General features: G+C 38.6%; 1 protein-coding gene across 1 annotated transcript in view; it reads right to left on the bottom strand.

Moving 5' to 3' along the window:
- Positions 1-19032, bottom strand: part of LOC126174970 (palmitoyltransferase Hip14) — a 107861-nt gene extending 88829 nt beyond the window's left edge. The window contains exons 1-7 of the mRNA XM_049921440.1: positions 18801-19032; positions 18582-18707; positions 18296-18495; positions 8825-9034; positions 5245-5407; positions 4866-4997; positions 4228-4428 (exon numbers count right to left, since the gene is read on the bottom strand). Coding sequence (XP_049777397.1) covers positions 4228-4428; positions 4866-4997; positions 5245-5407; positions 8825-9034; positions 18296-18495; positions 18582-18707; positions 18801-18854 — 1086 coding nt within the window. The 5' untranslated portion in view covers positions 18855-19032. The remainder of the gene's footprint in view (positions 1-4227; positions 4429-4865; positions 4998-5244; positions 5408-8824; positions 9035-18295; positions 18496-18581; positions 18708-18800) is intronic.
- Positions 19033-19739: the final 707 nt, after the last annotated feature.

Raw genomic sequence — 19739 nt, 5'->3', positions numbered from 1 at the left:
ACTGGTATTGCAAATCATCTAGTGAAGACAAATTTTTGAAGGTAATATGTGTAAGAAAGCGTCTGTAAAATAAAAAAATAGCATGATAACAACAATATGTCAATGCACTTGATGCTCTGGTGTCATGCCAGATGTGAGTGGTTGGATGATCTGCATAAGATACATGCCACGTAATGCAACCTTGGACTCAATCGTGGGACCTTGCATCATAAAACAAAGAAACATACATTTGTCTGTGATCTGAACTTCAAAAGCTGTTATAATGTGGACACTTCAGCATGGCCATTTTAGGTGTTGGGTGTTTTGAACTGTGGTTGTGTCAAACACCAGTAAAGATCAGGCCTGAACTGCCTTATTTTTGACACTGCCAACAAAAGGAAGCAACTGTGCAGTAGCTGTTACTGGAGGCTTTGCATTGTGTTCGGTTGCTTTTTTCTTTTCTTATTTGGAAATGAGTGAAGAAACTAATTCCGGTCCATCACCATCACAGAGTTCAGTTTCAACCCTCAATTCGAATTCTGCTCGCGCAGAAATGCAGAACACTGGTATAGGCTGGCTGCCCTGCCAATGGGTTGTTTCCCCACATTGCTCCTCCTCCTGTGGAGGTCTAAATTCTAATTTGTTTACGGTCATGGTCGAATGCCACTTTACGGTGTCTGCACTCTGCACTGTAGCGTAACCAGAAAACAAGACCTCTTAAAATATTTGAGTCTTCCCCTTATGTGTGAATATAGTTATTTTCAGTTCTACTTGTACATTAAGTACCTGTCTGGTTCCATCTGTACAACTGTCAAGTGTGAGCCAAAAGGCTATGAATGCCCATTACAGGTCAAATCAATATTCTGCAGATTTTGTAATTAATGGATTAGTTTTCAAAAAACATAATTTTGAGATATCAGAGGCATGAAAATTGAGCAGCTTCTCAACAATAATTTGTTGAAAGCTGTGTAGAATCAAAATGAGGAAACAAGCAAAGGTAATTTCAGAAAAGTATTGTTGAGGTTTTCGCAAAAGTGGACATTACAGTCAAAAAGCTCCCAAATTGCCACGTCTTTTTTACAGTCAATTTCAAAGCACTAAGGCTTTGATTTCAGGAAAATAGCACAACCTTTTAAATTTGTACATATAATCATTTTAAAAAAATTAGATGTGAATTTCACGAACAACAGATATAACTTTCGACACAAAAGATATACTACATTTTCAGGTCGCTAGTTATTTGACACGAATTTAGACAGTCATGAAGACATCCTTTATTGATTTTTTTATTCATGTGCAAGGTTTGGAGTTGAGTTTTACAGCCTACAAAAAAGCCTTTAAAAAGTCCCCACAGGCAAAACATGAGTATCACAGCTGATGTCTATGACTAAACCTCCCTGTGATGGTGCTCTGTTTTGATTTTATTTTCGATTCATTCATTTATTGTGGTCTGTGGGTTCTATTGAGAAGGGTAACCCACAGGGATGTGGAACAGATCAGTATATACATTAACAAAAGTGAAAGAGCTCTTAGAAACTTAAATCTGTGCATTTCATTAACAATGAACTACCATTACATTACTTAACCTTTGAATGGGTGCACCTATGTATAAAGTGTACCAAACACAAATTAAATCATTTTGCACCATTCCACTGTTGGTGAGCCCATACTAATTCCTTCGTTACTGCTTCAGGTAACACAATGATAGATTGTGTTGTCATATATCCAAGTGAGCAGGAACAATGTAAAACATGCAGCAAACTAGATCAGAAAAAAATTTATGATCCGTGCAAGAAAATGACCCACATTACAAGCTAGCACCACAACCCCACAATTAGGCAGTTGTCTATGAGATAATGACTAATTGCATAAGTGGCCAGTGATATAATGAAAGTTTATTTCATTACTGTTTAATTACACAGAGTTTTAATGCATATTTTGAAAGTTTATCATTGTTCAATTAAACTAAGATTAAACTATGATTTTTCTCTTACATGTTTATCCTGGTAACATAAAGACGGATATTCTTTACACGTGCACAAAGTACGCTGCACACCCACTTCTTGGCATAAAACTTGTCATGTTTGCTTATTCCACCACAATGAACACTACAGTAGCTAAAGGCCCTCACCATACCTAAACTAATATGGAGACCAACGCTAAATGTTCTACATACATCCTGAAGCACACACTACAGGCAGATGCAGCAGAATGGCAGTGCTTGCTAAAGCATCACATGGTAAACTGTTTCTTGTTATTGCGCACTGGCCTGCTACCTAGCTTCTTATGTGAACAAATGTAGTGGGCATTGAAAATATTACAGTTGTTGAACCATTGTTTAAAGTCACTGGAAGAAAATTTATGTAGGTAAGAAACGAGAGCGAGAAACTACTCTGCCTTGTGGGGGGCCCAGATGTAATTTTCCCCTTTTCTGAGGTTAGTTCATTCCAGTGATACAACTATTGCTGAATACTCTGAGCAGTCAGAATATTATGACCATGAACCTACTATCGATATAAACTCATCCTGGCAGTAGCAGAGTCTCCTGGCGAGGAATGATTGCTAGTCATCCACATACACGGTGCACGCAGTATCAGTGAGTGTGCTGTCCATACTTAGAATGGGAAAAAAAATGTGCAATCTATCCGAGTTTGACCGTGGGCAGATTGTGATGGCCTGGAGGCTCAACATGAGCATTTCAAAAACTGCACAACATGTCGGGTGTTTGAGAAATGCTGTGGTGACTGTCTTCAACAAATGGCAAAACCAAGGTGAAACTACATCCAGACGTCGTGGGATTGGGCGGCCAGCCCCTCATTACAGATGTTGGGTACTGTAGGCTGGACAGACTGGTAAAATGGGACAGGCAGCAAACTGTGGCAGAAATAACATCAGATTTTAATGCTAGGCTGAGTACAAGTGTGAACACTCAGTGCACCAAACACACCTAAAAATGGGCCTCTGCAGCCAACAAACCATGCATGTGCCAAAGTTAACACTATGACACTGGCAACTACATCAGAAATGAACATGTGACCATTGGCACTGGATGTTGGCGCAGTGGTGGAGAGCTGAAGTGTTGCAGGGTCTGGTGAATCCCGAGACTTCCTTCATCATGCCAATGAGTTTGCACAACTCTGGCCTCTTCCAGGGGAATAGCTCCTTGACAACCATGCTGTGGGATGGAGACAAGCTGACAGCAGCTCCATTATGCTCTGGGGAATATTCACATGGGCATTCATGGGCCCAGTGGATCTCATGCAAAGCACCTTTCTGGCCAAGGAGTATCCTACACTGGTTGCAAACCACATACACCCCTTCATGACAATCAGTGGGTTTTTTCAACATGATAATACGCCATGTCACAAGACCAGGAGTGTGATGGAGCAGTTTGAGGAACACAGTGGCGAGTTCCAATTGATGTGCTTGCCCTCCTTGAACACACCTGGGATGTGATTGAACATGATGTCAGAGCTCATCACCCCCCTCCCCCCCCACACACACCCCCTCCCCAGAATTTACGGGAATTAGGCGACTTGTGTATGCAGATGTGGTGCAACTCCCTCCAGCTATCTACCAAGGCCTCATTGCTTCCATGTCACAACAGGTCACCACTGTTATCGATGCCAAAGGTGGAGATACTGCCTAGCAGGTAGGTGATCATCATGTTCTGGCTGATCAGTGTAAATCATATATGCTTAACTCTGAGTGGCAAGCCTTAGCACATCACAGCATACTGTGTCCAAAATATGATCATACCAAAATGTTCAGGTACGTTTCTAAATTTAACTATGTTTATTCTGCTATGGAGTACATGGACTGATCCTAAAGCTCACAGACAGATATGACAAATGATTAGTTGCCTGAGACTGTAGTCCTGTGTGTGTGTGTGTGTGTGTGTGTGTGTGTGTGTGTGTTTTCTTGAAGACCTTAATGGCCGAAAAACTTTAATTGTGAGAGTCTTTATGTTGTGCTTATCTGTGACTCAGCATCTCCCTATATGGTAAGTAGTAACTTCCCTTCTCATAATATTGTTACATTCCATCCTGGATTTTCCGTTGTTTAATTTCAATAAAATATATACCTGGAATTCATTGAAGCAAAATGGCAAGCTTCCTAGATTACCCTCGTATCTGCAGTCTGATGTAAATCAGAAACATCATGTCTTCAAGTTTTCATTCAAAATCCAGCAGGACAGATCTGAATAATTTTATTCCTACAAGAAATAATACTGAAAGAGATACCCACCTTTGTTGCTAAATATATGGACATTGGTAGCAGGTTCATGAGGCGGTCGTCAAAAATAACTTGGCCACCAAAATGCAGTATGATGTAGCAAGCAAGTAAAAGACCAAGTTTGACTAGGTAGTTCTGATCTGACTGCAAGATTATGCCAATCAGGTAGAAAACAAGAAACGGTGTTGAGACCATGCACCAGAAACGAAGCCGCTAGAGAAATGCAAACACATACACATGTAGTAACATATTCACTTAGATTATATATAATATATCATACAGTATGCAAACACTGTTTGACATTAATGGTAATTATTGTATGAAGCAAGTATCATATGATAATTACCATTAATGTCAAACAGCTACACTGGAAATTATGCACAGGTAGTCTACAAGCCTATAATTTATTTTTATAAGCATTTTTTTATTTATGCTTCATGGCACAACTTTTATAAAAGAATGGGCATGTTGATGGGATACATCCTGAGCCATCAAGGAATATTGCAGAGGCAGGCCAAGGCTTGAATACAGGAAGTAGTTTGAAATGAATGTAGGATGCAGTAATTACTTAAAGACAAAACGTTTTGTACACTATACACTAACAAGAAGAGCTGCATCTAACCAGTCTGCAACTTCAAAATAACTCATACCTTGTCTCGGGTAAATCTATAGCAAGGATTTCTCCTGTTTGTCACCGATACTTCTTGAATTTTTTCTCTAACTTTCTTCCCTACCCAAGGTGCATTTTGAAACATTGCTAACATTGTGTATGGAGAATCTCCCTGAAAAAGTAACAGTAATAATAATAATAATAATAATAATAATAATAATAATAATAATAATAATTTGTCAATTTCTTAGACACTGTGTTATTATATAGACAGGAGAGTTGGATTTTTCACAATGTACTCAAAACAAAATGAGGTAACACTGCCCCGTCAAAATACAATGATCGTAATAAGCTAATCAACTACACAGTTGTTTCATACTATTCATTTCCTGCAATTAAAGGGATCACATCTCACATACCTGCATGTTAGTAATATCCAGACTGGCACCATGCAAAATAAGTGTACTAATTGCAGTATGATTTTGGGCCAGAATAGCCCAATGGAGTGCAGTATTACCATGTAGCTTGTCCTGAATTGATGTACATGCTCCAAAGGTCAACAGCAGGCGAGTTGGATCTAAGCTTCAACATATAAACATGAAAATTTATTACTTTTGGTTAACTGTCAATTAAATGTCAAAAGCACACACATTAACAATAATCTCAGAAAATCTAAACCAAACTGTCTTACTCAGGGTTTTCAGTCACATACCCCTCCTTTCTTCATGGTCTTATACTAATTTAGCAGAACCCTTCAGTACATACCTAATACTGAGACACATAAAAAATAAACATTAAAATGTAAAAATATAAAATCCCACACTCTGTGAATTCACAACTACAGCCACACACACAAACACATTCTAATGGAATAGAAAGTTCAGCACATATAAAAGAATTGTTCACTGCATTGGATGAAGATGACTTGGGCAGTTGCTGAAATACTCACCAGAAAAATGAAACTATCAACCAGTTGGAAACTTTAAAGTATATCTTCTATTTTGATCTCATTTATTTTACATAGATTCACAGTCCGATAACCACCATATTCTCAATTTTTTTTTATCTATCTTTCGGTGTTTCAGAACCTTTTCTCTGGCTTTGGTTGAGATCTTTCTTGGCAAATCTGCTTGTATTTCACAGAAAAATCTTTTTTATACACTGGTAAATGTGAAATAGAAGAATTAATCCTACTTCCTAGCAGTACCACAGTAAACAGTGTTTTTCTGAATTTGAAATCAATAAACCAATAATGTCTTTATTCTTTCCTTAAGCGTGAAGCACTTCAGGAAGGAAACTAATGCTGAATGATTGTAACAGTTTTCTTTACGTCACCACACATATCAGAAAACTTCATTCATTAACTGAGCATTATACTTGCTTTCAGGAGGAAATTGCCAATAATACACATACAAAAGTACAAAAAAGTATACCAGTTTTAGGGAGTTATTTCCTTATCTGGGTTAAGTTAGAAAAATGTGACAGGTCGCTTAGCCCCCAGCTTTCATCATTTGACAATTTCTCTTCCATGCTAAGTAATCTATTCTTATTGTTTGGTTACCTATCTCCACTGTTTGTCAGTCTATCCACATTGTCTGGCAATCTACTTTGACTGTTCAGCACATATTTTTACTGTTTGAAAATACACTTCTACTTCCACTGTGGCACTGTCGAACAATTTTCTCTTGTTTAGGTATTGGTTTTCTCAATTTATTGACATTTTCCCTACTCCTTATAGTCGCATTTCATTCTTGGGGATTGTTAAACTGCATATAGTGACTATTATTTTACACTCTATTGTTATCCTAGCAGCTAGTCTGCCAATATACAGAAACTCATCAGCTTGTGTTACTTTTCTGTTTATAGTGCAACTTTCTGCACTCTAAAGCAACTCTCCTTATTTCATCACCTCATCATGCTCCCTAATGCTACACCTCAATAGCTCCACTCATTCTGCAACCAACAGTATCATGCAATTTTCCTTCAGTTCTGTTTAAACTTTGGTATTGCTCCTACAAGCCCCAGCTTAAAAGTTCATCTCTGCTTGCAATCTATCTTTCCACCAGTCTCCTTTTCCATTCCAAAATGATCAATCCTCAGATGTTAACTCACTCTTTCCTTGGGCTATAAATTACCTTTGGGAACTACTGCCTCCAACAGCTGCTGTCTCTGTTCACAATGCTCCATCTTTCAGCCCCTGGGCCTGCCACCACATTCAGAACAATTCTCCGCAAAATCAGCTGCCCCACTTTTGCTGCCCCGGTTTGTGCATCATGCGTCTCATTCTTGATCTGGGGTATGAGAGACTTGCCCGTCCTATCTAGCTTTCTCAAACATGTTCCTCTTCCCTCCCTGAGGAAGGAACTAACAGACCTGAAAGCTACAATAGCCTTTTTTTCTTAGAATTTTATCTCCTAAGGGCAAATACTGGCCAGTCAATATGTCTCCTTGTAATTTTTATAGTTTTCAAAAGTGAACCTCCAAGAAAGGGCTTAAAATAATGCCTGTGCTCACTATGCTGCATACACAAGCAAATGGCGCAAGACTTATATGATAGGGACATAAAGGCACTCAGTTATGATTACCACACAGCATATTCAACAACAGTCGCTGGTGGAAAACTGTATGGGTTCACAAAGTGGGGCCACAATTTATTGATCTAACTATATTTCAAATAATCAACTGCAATGCAATGTCAATCTATGACATAGCAAACAGGTGTAGAGACTGTGCTATACAAAGAGATGCAAAGGATATTATGTTAAGCAATGGAATGAGCAAAGAATCACTCATGTATTAGAGGCATTCAGTGGTATACACACTCACAACGAACAAGATGAGCATGATGGCTCAACTTACAAACTTCTCATACCACCCCCCTCCCTCCCCCTCAATATCATTTTAAGAACATAATATGTCACTTTCTTAATTGTACAATTAAAAATTTTACTGATCTTGCTCTGAAATGTAGCAATTAATGATGAGGAAACAGTAAGTAATTATGGTCAGATCATCTTTATTATCAGTCAAACTCACCAATTTCTGTATTTTATTCTTTATAAAGTACTTGAGGGTTACTCATCCTTCACACATGTTGAAAAGTAAATTGTACAGTCTTAACTAGTACCTCAGAAAAACTAGTTTGGAAGACTGAGCAATTTATTTATTTATTTATTTTGCTTATAGGAAGAATGACAGAAACAGCGAAGACATAAAAAAGTGATAAACATTAGTGGCAAGCCAACACAGTGCATTAGATTTGCCTATGATATTTACATATTAGCAGAGTCAGTAATGGACACAGATTATACATTAACTATTTTGACTTCTGCAGTGACCAACCATAAGTTAAGGATAAACACAAATAAAACAAAATTGATTGTAATAAATTAGAAAGACATGTGAGAACCAAAACTAAGACAGGAAATGCAATCTAAAGGAAGTAAATGAGACTGATTTGACAGTTGGCAACAGAAACCAAAACATTGCATTAAAACAAGCGTTCAGTGCATAGTGCTGTGGAATGTGGAAAAAAAACCGCAAATTGGCGTTCATAAGAAGAAGAACAACACCAAAAATGCAACAGGAGCGTAATATGTAAGAAATTGTCCACGCAACCTGCCACTGATGATGCCTCGCAGAAAATAAAGGAGAAACGCGTATGGCACTAAAATTGTGTTTTATTCAGTTGCTGTCAGACGGCCCATAAGTAAAAATTATCAATATACCTCTGATTTTTTCCTTTAGTTACATTGCTAATCCTTGCTTTTTACCAAAATTCATGATTCTAAATCAACCTAAATTTCAACTTGGAACATCTATCCATTCCTGAGGAAAAAGATTTTTAACAGTCAGAAAGACAAATGGACAACGAAGTGGTCCTGTAAGGGTTCTGTTTTTACATAACAAGAACACACACACACACGCACACACACACACACACACACACACACACACACACACACACACACACACACACACACACACAAAGTCACTCACCTTGTAACTTTGTATGCACTCCACATAAGGGGAGTCATTCCATTACGGTCTTGCATATTCATGTTGACACCTTTTGCTATAAAATATGCAACAATTGCTGTGTGACCAAACTGAGCTGCCAGATGAATACAGGAACATCCTTCTCCATCACGTAATGAGGGGTCTGCTCCGTACTGCATAAGCAATGTCACTGTACCGAGGTGGCCCTGCCTGACATAAACATACTGAAATACAGTTCAATGAAACACACTTTTTGTAAACAACAACAATTGTGACTCACCACATAGACGAGGTGTTGAATCAGATAGGCCCAAAGGAAAAGAATGCTAGAAATACTTCTAGCTTTTGGACAAGGTCCTTCTTCAGATATAAAAAAACACACAAACAGTCACAGAAACAAAACTCCCGCACACATGGCCACTGACTCTTGACCCTACAGCGCACTGTAAGTTGACTCCACTTATTTGAATGTGATATTTCTAGCGTTCTTTTTCAATGTGCCTGTCTGCATCTTAGTGCCTCCTCAATGCAGTGAGTAGCAATCTGTCTACCTTTCCATATTGTTGTTATTCCACCCTGGACTTCCCATTGTAACAGTTATTTTAAAAAATTAAAACAAAAAAATACATATAATTTTTTTCCTGACAGTTTTTTAAGTGTTAATAACAGTAACTGAGACAGAACTGCATAAAGAGCAGAACTGCAAAACAAAACATATTACAAGATGATAGCTCAATTGAGATAAAATGCACACAATACTAACACTGGTTGCACAACCCCATCTACAACTGTTGTCACAATAAAGTTAACAAACTCATCCAGTTTCATAATGATTGGAGGGGAGGGGGGAGGGGATGTTCATATTTACACAACTGTTTGGGAAAGAAAGGTAAATATTCCAAAACACATTCACAACTATGTCACAGGAAGATATTTCAGCACTCCTGACACAGGAAAGTATAGATGTACAATTTGTTCAAAATACTTTAGGACTCACTTGGGCAGGAGCATGGGATAGCAGGGAGCAGAATAGCCATATTCTACACACAATACATTCTTAATCTCACATTTCAAAAATTTCCACATACTCATACTATTCTACGTATAGCAACAGACCTTGGATCTATATGTTCTGCAGGAACTGCACTTAATTTTCATTGAGAGATATTACAAGTTTATACAAATCCATTTCCTGATGATGATGATGATAATGCAGAATTTTTGACATGTTTTTATTGAATCTAGGTGAACATATGAGGTGTGATTGGAAAGTTTTAAGAATGGGCTTGTAATTGTACAATGGTGGTATTTACATGGTACTGTGATGCATCTCCTTCAAAATAGTCCCCTTCTGACTGAACACACAAACTCCAGCGGTGTTTCCACTTTTGGAAACATTCCTGGAATTTTTTTTCCTGAGGTGTGTTAAGGACACTCCCCATATTTGCCTGGATGTCTTCAATTGAGTCACATCGCTTCCCTTTCAGTGAAAATTTCAGTTTAGGAAACAGGTAGAAGTCCGCAGGGGACAAATCAGGGGAATATGGCGGTTGTGGAAGCACAGGAATTTTGAATTTGGTCAAAAATTCAACGATGGAGAAGGCACGATGAGCCGGAGCATTGTCATGGTGTAACACCCAACTCCTGTCTTTCCAAAATGTTCGCCTTTTCTTTCGCACCTTTTCGCGCAAGCTCTCTAGGACACATTTGTAGTATTCCTGGTTAACTGTTTGTCCTCCAGGGGTAAATTCATGATGCACAGTACAGGTAGAATCGAAAAAAATCACCAACATCGTCTTCACCTTCGACCGACTTTGCCGTGCTTTTTTTGGTCATGGTGAACTTGGAGTCTTCCACTGCAAAGACTGCACTTTGGTTTCAGGATCATATCCATATACCCATGATTTGTCACCTGCAATTACCCTATTTAACAAATGTGGGACATTTTTAGTCCAATTAATCTGTTCTTGGCACACTTCAAGTTGGTATTGTCTCTGGTAATCTGACAACACTTTTGGAATGAATTTTGAGGATACTCAGCACACGTTCAGATCTTCAGTTAAAACTGACTAAACTGCATAGTGACTTAAGTTCATCAGCCATCTCCGTAATTGTAAGTCTACAATCAGGGCACATTAAGGCACAAACTTTCACAACGTTTTCATTTGTTTTTGAGGTGGAGGGACAGCCAGACTGTGGTTCATCTTCAATTGATTCGCGGCCATTTTTAAATCTGTTGAACCAGGCAAAAACATTTGACTGGCTCATACAATTATCTCAGAAAGCTGTTTTTAATAGTTTGTATGTGTCAGAAGCTGATTTCATGGTTTTAAAACAAAATTTCACACAAACTCATTGCTCTGTTTTTATGTCCATTTTCACGCAGACTCTGGCAACAAGCCCAAACAGACCCGAATTCAACCAGCTGCCACAATAAACTGAATAAAGGAAACACAGTTTCCTGTCAGAGGGCATTCAAGGACAAGGCAATGACTCACTCTCCACCTTCCGTGTACTTGACTGCCAAACCAGTAAGCAGTAGCAGATCCCTTCTTAAAACTTTCCAATCACACCTTGCATATTGCTTTCCAAATCTTAAAATACAAATTCAATTGCTTCACAGAGAAATTCATAACACTCTACAAAGTAAACCTATTATAGTTTCACCTTCCCTAAAAATTCATTTGCGTTTCATAAGAACCTATTTGAAAACCTTCAACTATGACTGAGTATGACAGGTATATCCAGTGTGTGAAGTAGCAACTGCAATACATATCCTGAATTTCCCACAACACAATGACAAGGGAAGCAAAGCGTGCCTGCAGTAGTGAGTTCTCTGTTCAGTATTGTTAAAATTCATGCTCACTAGAATTACAGATAGTAGTATATGTCATTAATAAAGGTAGCCACTACAGCATCCGCTTCTCCACTGTGTGTCATTCTTTCTATGGAGGCCATTATGGTTGAGCACAAGGGGTGCCAGAAGATTCATGGATTTGTCCTGCGGTTTAAGTCCAATTTCTCTGCAAATATTCTGAACCCATTTACACTTCACTAGAAAATGAAAATTGTCTAAGTGGTCAGGGTTTTCTTTATTTCTCCCCTTTTCTTTCTGCTAAAGTGAGCAGAATGCAGTTGTTAGAGAGTCATTTCATGAGTTTTTGATTCCCTAAGGCAGCTGCTAATCTAAAGAGGCTGTGTAAAGAATAACAGCATTATTTAAATGTGGATAAACACAAGATAACACCTATAACAAGCAGAAAGAATCTGATAGCATTCAGTTGCAAGATCTTTTGTAGCTCGTCATTTTGTTTAAGTACCTGGGAATAATATTGTGAACCGATACAAAATGGGACAGACACATGAAATCAATAAAATGGAACGCAAATTAGAGTCATTATGATATAGACTTAACATACACCTCAACAGAAATTAGAAGGCACTGATAGGATCTTAAACAGGTCAATATACACCACACAAAAGTGCTAAGGAAATTTAAAATGGTGAATCATCAGGTGATGTTCTCAAGAAACCTGGTTGGTTGGATGCAGAGAAATAGTACTTGAAAACTGTGCAGCAGCTGTGTTGCCTCTATCATGTATTTTAGAAAGGGACCATGAGAATAAGATAAGATAGGTAAGAGCACACATGACTCGTATGACCAGTCATTTTTCTCATTCTATATGTGAATGGAATAGAGCAAGGTTATGTTTGTAGTACCCTCTGTCATGCAATGACTTTTCCACAACATGTGCCATCAGAATCCTCCCCCCCCCCCCCCAACCCCATTCCCACTCTCTCTAACAACAACCTCTATGCGATACACAGACGGGAGTTGACCTTGCAACACATCCTTCAATCTCATAATCCTCCTGGACTCTGACCCACACCCACATTCACCCTGCCACTCAATCTGTACCCACACAATTTTCCCTACACAATCCCCTTCCTCTGTCGTCACCCCCCCTCCCTCCCCTCAAAAAATCACCCACCGACTGTGCATATCCCCCCTGCCTGTGGACAGAGTGGTCTTACAGGTGCCAGATTCCTATGACTTATTAATTCCTTGGGCCCTTACGGTAGCATAGGGCATCCAGGTGAACTTGCCTACCCTCTGTCTTCGGTCATTTCCCTCGAATCTGCCTAGGCCTTTCCAACTCTCCTCATTTTCCCTTCCACTGTCCTCTTCTATGTAGCTGCATGCCTGCCTCTTTCCCTTGTTCCCTGGGGATTCCATTCCAATGCCTTCTTCTCAATTGTTCTGTCTGGCTTTCTCAATGTAAGCCCCAGCCATCTCCACTTTCTCTTTTGTATTAACTGATTTGTTTTCCTCCAAAGCTCCACATTACTTATTTTTTCTGGCCGCCATAAACTGGGGACACCTATTTACAAAGCTCTGCAATTGTGATGTTATCTTCTTGACTACTTCCCAACTTTCACTGGTGTATAGGATATATATTAATATATTATATTAAAAATATGAACAGGCAATGCCTCCTGAAAGAAGTCAGATACCTATCCCTATCTTCGACATGATGCTTGTCCCTCCTAATCAGCAACTGCCCTTTCTCAACCTTTCTTCTGGCTTTGTAGGGGAGAGGCATGGGGTGATGGCACATGTTGAGAAAGTCATTAAAATCAAGCATGTTGTTTTCAGCAGCATGTTCTGCCATTGGGTGGCCTTCAGCACAGTTTGACAATGACCTTTCATTCATTCTGGTGGGCAGCTGGACTGTGGCATGCCAATTTTAACATTTTTCCCCTCACCTACTCCACCAATCACAACTCCTGCCTCTACTATTCATTAATCTGTTACCTTCACTCCTTCAATTACTTATGTTTCATCAAGAATTGCTGGTACCTATATAGTTATTTTCCTTTGATTGGAAAGGCGTAGCACGAGTTTTCGTAAGATTGAGAATTAAACTGTTTGCTGTGAACCAATTTTCGAGTGTCTCCCATTATTCTCCTAGTATGGACATGTTTGCACCCTTTATCATCAGCAGACATCACAGATTCTGATGATCCTTCCAATATCTTTAGAGAATTACTTATTTATGTCAAGGCCAGAACCGAGTGATGTAATGTACCTCAATGGACACAACATTTAATGTTCTCCCATTTTTCATTTAGTTATAGTCTTGTGGTATCATATGTTCATTTGACCCTCTAATTTCTATTGTTAAAATATAACTCCATCAATCCAAGGGGGCTGTCTTTAATGCCCATTTTAGTTCCCTTATGATTTTGATTTACATAGTCAAAGGCCTTGGCGAAATCATGGATAATGCCAAGACTTTTTTTTTTTTAACTGAGTTCACAGCACTGTATATTGCTTTCTTTGCAGAGAACCTTTTATGAATGCTAAACTGAATATATGTTAAAGGTTACAGTCAGACTAGTGGTTCAAAATTTGTTCAAAGCTACCTTTTCAAAATTTTTGAGAATACAGGTAAGAGGAAGAGTCATTTATTTTCTCTCTCTCTCTCTCTCTCTCTCTCTCTCTCTCTCTCTCTCTCTCTCTCTCTCTATTGTCTTGTATACTTGACTCGCTGCAAAAGGTAACACAAGGGGAGTTCTATCAAGTGATATTAAAATTCTGGTGTTTTGGCTGAAACAGAACAATAGCCAGAAGAGTTACTGCTTTTCAGTAACAATAATTTTTGTTATCACTTTAACAGGTGAACAGGAAAAACTTATGTTTGCTGGCAGAGTATACGAAATCCGCCTAAATAACTCTAGTGGATCTGCTTTCGATAGCTCATTTTTTTGTCTCATGTTTTTCTGCTACTGTTACGAAAAAGTTATTAAATTTGTTGGACAATGACTTGAATCGACGATCTATCTTGCAGTTACTGTCATCAGCAATCTGAATATTATTTACCTCACAGAGTTAATTCATTTAATGCATAACAATTCTCCGAACTGCTTTTGCTTTGGCACAGGAATTTTTATTTTTTATGCATGGTGCATTGCTTTTGTTTTTCTTGAGACACTGCAGTGCACCTTGCATTAAATTAGCTTTCCCCTCCCACAAAAGAAACTTTGCTCTCAAATGTTAGTCACCCTTCCACGTAGCATCCACTCTTAACTAATCCTGACTCCTAGCAAAGGAAAAATCAATTTATAATGTTGTAACTGTGTGTCCTGGGTAAACTACTTTCCACTGTTCACCCAGGATTCTTCCACAAAGTGTGAACGAATCAGAATTTACGATTATGTCAAACTGTCCCCCTTCTTAACAATATGTGTGATCATTAAATAAGATAACAGAATGTTCTGCAAAATTTATGTAATGTTTCTTCGTTGTTAAATTAAAATACTTCTTACACTATCGATACATTTTCATTGGGGAGACGAAGAGAAAAAGTTTATGTAGATCAGTGCAGTCTTCTCTACGGTGATGCTAACTAATAGCAAATTATTATTTGTTCTTATACTCTTATGAGAAACTGAATGAGAATCGTCTGCCTGGTAGCATCTTGCCACCACAAAGATGGCAGTAATGTAATGTGCAATACTCCTTGAGAGATAAAACTGTTGAGAAGCACACCTCATCCATAATAAACTGTCCCCCACAAGTCATGAAAACTAGTTGGGGGTTCTATCCGAGGCACGGAATATAGTGTGATGGTATGCCAAACGTGCTAAATAAATTACAGATCAGGTTACATGGGGATCTTCACAAATGGCCTGTGTAGTGTTCGTCAAATCATTCTTCGGAATCCCTGTAAGAACAAAATGCACAGGTTGTATGATTTTCTAAATTCCTCATTCAAACCTGGTTCTCGAAAAGAGGGAAGTAGGTTTTTTGTGGGATATTTGGCATCTATTGCCAAATGTCTGACAGTTTAAATTTTTGAGCACCTCCCTGATGCTCTCTCATTGGTCAAACAAACCTGTGACCACTTGTACATTTTGCATATATTCAATACATCTTGACAGTCATATGCGGAATAGTTTCCACAAACTTGAGATATACTCTACAACGCATCCCACGAGTGTTTTGCAAGCAATGTTCTTCAATGACTGACTGACCCAGTGTCCTACCAACAAATTGAAGTCTGCCGTTTGCTTTACCAACAACTGAGCCTACATGATCATTCCAAAAATGGGTGATCAAAAAGTCAGTATAAACTTGAAAACTGAATAAATCACAGAATAATGTAGATAGAGAGATACAAATTGACACACATGCTTGGAATGACATGGGGTTTTATTAGAACCAAAAAAATACAAAAGTTCAAAAAATGTCCGACAGATGGAGCTTCATCTGATCAGAATAGCAATAATTAGCATAACAAAGTAAGACAAAGCAAAGGTGATGTTCTTTACAGGAAATGCTCAATATGTCCACCATCATTCCTCAACAATAGCTGTAGTTGAGGAATAATGTTTTGAACAGCACTGTAAAGCATGTCCGGAGTTATGGTGAGGCATTGGCATCGGATGTTGTCTTTCAGCATCCCTACAGATGTCGATCGAACATGATACACTTGTGACTTCAGGTAATCCCAAAGCCAATAATTGCACGGACTGAGGTCTGGGACTCTGGGAGGCCAAGCATGACGAAAGTGGCAGCTGAGCACATGACCATCACCAAACAATGCGCACCAAGAGATCTTTCACGCGCCATCTGTTGGACATTTTGTGAACTTTGTTTTTTTTTTTTTTTTTGGTTCTAATAAAACCCCATGTCATTCCAAGCATGTGTGTCAATTTTTACCTCTCTATCTACATTATTCTGTGGTTTATTAAGTTTTCAAATTTATACTGACATTTTGATCACCCTGTATATATCCTCCGTACCATCAAATCCTCAACCGATTCACAAATTTCACTGGACAACCAGAACAATCACATTTTCTTCAATAAGTTCAGGTATGCTACTGAGTAAATGCTGTTCAAAATGCCTAGTTGACAAATACTGCATTTACCGCATGGCCTTGATCCACAATTTCTAGGATGTCATATCAAAACAAACAATAATCGGGTTTTGCATGATTGAGTTTTTGGAATTTATCTTGGCTGACAAGGAGGATGTCAGCCTGCTAATTGAAAGCCCTAAGAATTAAAACATGATGAAAAAAGAGAAAAAAAAGCAACACACTGGGAAAAATAATCAGATGAGACACCACAATATATAAGAACAAGCCTTTAATTCACTTGACATAATACAATGATCTATTTTATTTTAGACTACAATGTTGGGGTAAACTTTACATAGCTGTTCCCTGAATTTGTGGAGTCATTTTTTTTTTTTTTTCAACAGAGTGGCAACTCAAAAATCTCTGACATAGCCATAAATCTGATCAAAACAGACAACCAGCAATCTTGGGCCATGGCCTTAATGAGACTGGAGAGTTCTTGTTCACTCTTCAAGAGGATCTTCTCTGGCTGGGTTGACCTGATTATAATGTGTCTTTCAAATAAATTCCAGATGTGGTCAGTCTAATTTAAGTATGTATAGGCAACATAAAGGATAGAGAATTTGGTCAGTATGCTGATGTTTTTCATTATGAGAAAGAATCCTAATGGTAATTATACAGTACAGGACTTTAGGTAAGAGAATCTATTTTTTGTCTTGAGGCCATTAAAGAACAATTTCAACCATGTATTCATAAATGCCATTTTCCTTTCATGCCACCTGTGCCCCATTAAAATTTTTATTTCTAGCATACAAATACAGGTAGATTTCGTTCAGCTTCCACCCTGACATTTTCCAATTAAGTTTTGGGAAGCCATAAAATCTCTAAATATTGATGTCAAGATGAGCACTTTAATATCACTCCTGAGTGGGAGCTCAATGTGTTAACCTCTGTCCCATGTGACTTCATACTTTTATGCTTATATTTTGAATTATTATGGAACATGTACCTAATTGGAGTTGGATCGCAGCCTGCAACATATTCCAGAAAAATGTGAGAAAGAGGAGATAACTGCCCCTTGATGTGTGCATAATTATCTTCTTTTAATATTTTCTATTATTTGATACTCCATACTCATGTAATTGTACCATGGGACATATCAATGCCATTCAGTACTCCTAATGGAAATTATAAACTACTACGAATAGACCATAATGCAACAAATCCCACTTTCACATGCATCAAAGTGAGATCCAAAGTCAAACAGGTGTGATGTGTCTGCGTTCTAATACCTAAGCAGAGTCCCAGATCTCAGTCATAAGAGTAGCATAGTTTCTTTCCCATTATGCAGTAACTTGAGACGGCAGCACTTGACACAACATTCTCCTCATGATGTATCATTTTTAAATGACACAGTGTTTTGACATTTGTTAGTCTACGCCTCCCAAGACGGATGTGCTGGGTGTCAGAAGGTAATGATCTGGTAGGGAGATACCAAATACAGAAAATTGTATTTGTAACATTCAGTTATATATGTCAGTCGCTTCCAATCAAATTTTGTGCCACGTTTAAGATGCATACAGTTATCTGTCTGAACATGTACCTTGTGGCCCAGTGTAGAGGAGTCGCAGCAAGTTCACCTCCAATTGCATCAACAACAGCCCCTTTGCTTATGTAATACCGTATGATATCTCTTCGGTTGTTGATGGCCGCCCAGTGGAGTAATGTGACAGTTTCACTGTCAGGCTGATTAACATCATAGCCGGCTTCAATAAGCTCATGGCAGCGCGCCAACGACCCGTACTGCAAAAGTGAGTCTCTAAGTGATAACTAGAAACGTATATAATGTACTTTAGTTCTGACTAGTGTGGCCGATTTTACATGTGTACCTGTGTTGCTTTAACTATATCAAATCCACTGCAATCTTGCTCCGTCACAGCTGTAACAGGCTCTTGAAAAATCGTATGAGCTTCGCTTTGCTCACCTCTGTACGCAGGCCCTGGCTTGCAAGCATCCTGTTAATATAGATCAATTTGTTTATGTAGGCCAACACTAACACAAACATAAAACAAACTTCACTATTTCCGAAACATGCGAATGAAACCTGCCTGTGTCACAAAGTGAACGGGATTACAGGTGGGGTCAACTTCGCCGGACATCATTATCACTAATTATTTACAAAGATAACTATCGGAAAAGTGAGAGCGACGTGAATCGCAAAATAACACGACAACTAGACGTCATGTTTATTGCAAAGTATGTCATAACACAACCACCACCCTACCAACAACCTCAAAACACTTATAGTCTCATTCAATCGTCTTATCCTACATTAACGTCTTTGAGTTGTCATCAACACGAAGATGTACCACTCGTATCTACCCTAACGGACGCGAAGTAATAACACAGTCTAACATAACAGTCGCGACACTACGCCTCGATTTTTTGCCTACCGCGCCCGCGCGGCCAGTAACTTAAACTGTGAGTTCGGCGTTATCGTGAAAGCGAATATTGGTTGTTTATTTTGATTTCTACGATGGTTTTTGCAAGCGGGAGGGTTTGTAGCGCAATAAATTGCAGCAACAACAGGAAGAAGACACCACAGCTGTCTTTTTTTAGGTTTCCTAAGGATCCTGAGAGGTATATACCATCATGTTACTAAACTGTATCGTCAGGATTCACTTGCAAACTACATGTGTATTAATGATTAATGTTTCATTTTAGGAGCAGAAAATAGCTAGTTAATAGCCGACGAGAAGACCTTATGAAAAAAGACCCAATTTACCTGTATAATAATATTAGGTTTCGTTCACTACATTTCGAAAAAAACCCAGTTCATGAACGCAGACAATAATAAACTCGTGTGGAATGCAGTACCCACACTGTTTGACATCCCAAATAAGCCACCTCAACAGACGATGAAGAGGAAACTGCCACAAACATTCGACAATCCATTTAAAGCTGTAAAATAGTCCTATGACACAGAAGCAGCCAGTCACCTCTCCATGTATCAGTGCCAGATTCGTGTGAATCGCCAATAAAGACCT

This window comes from Schistocerca cancellata, chromosome 3 (assembly GCF_023864275.1).
Source record: "Schistocerca cancellata isolate TAMUIC-IGC-003103 chromosome 3, iqSchCanc2.1, whole genome shotgun sequence".
NCBI lineage: Eukaryota > Metazoa > Arthropoda > Insecta > Orthoptera > Acrididae > Schistocerca > Schistocerca cancellata.
This window is presented reverse-complemented; position numbering and strand designations above follow the sequence as displayed.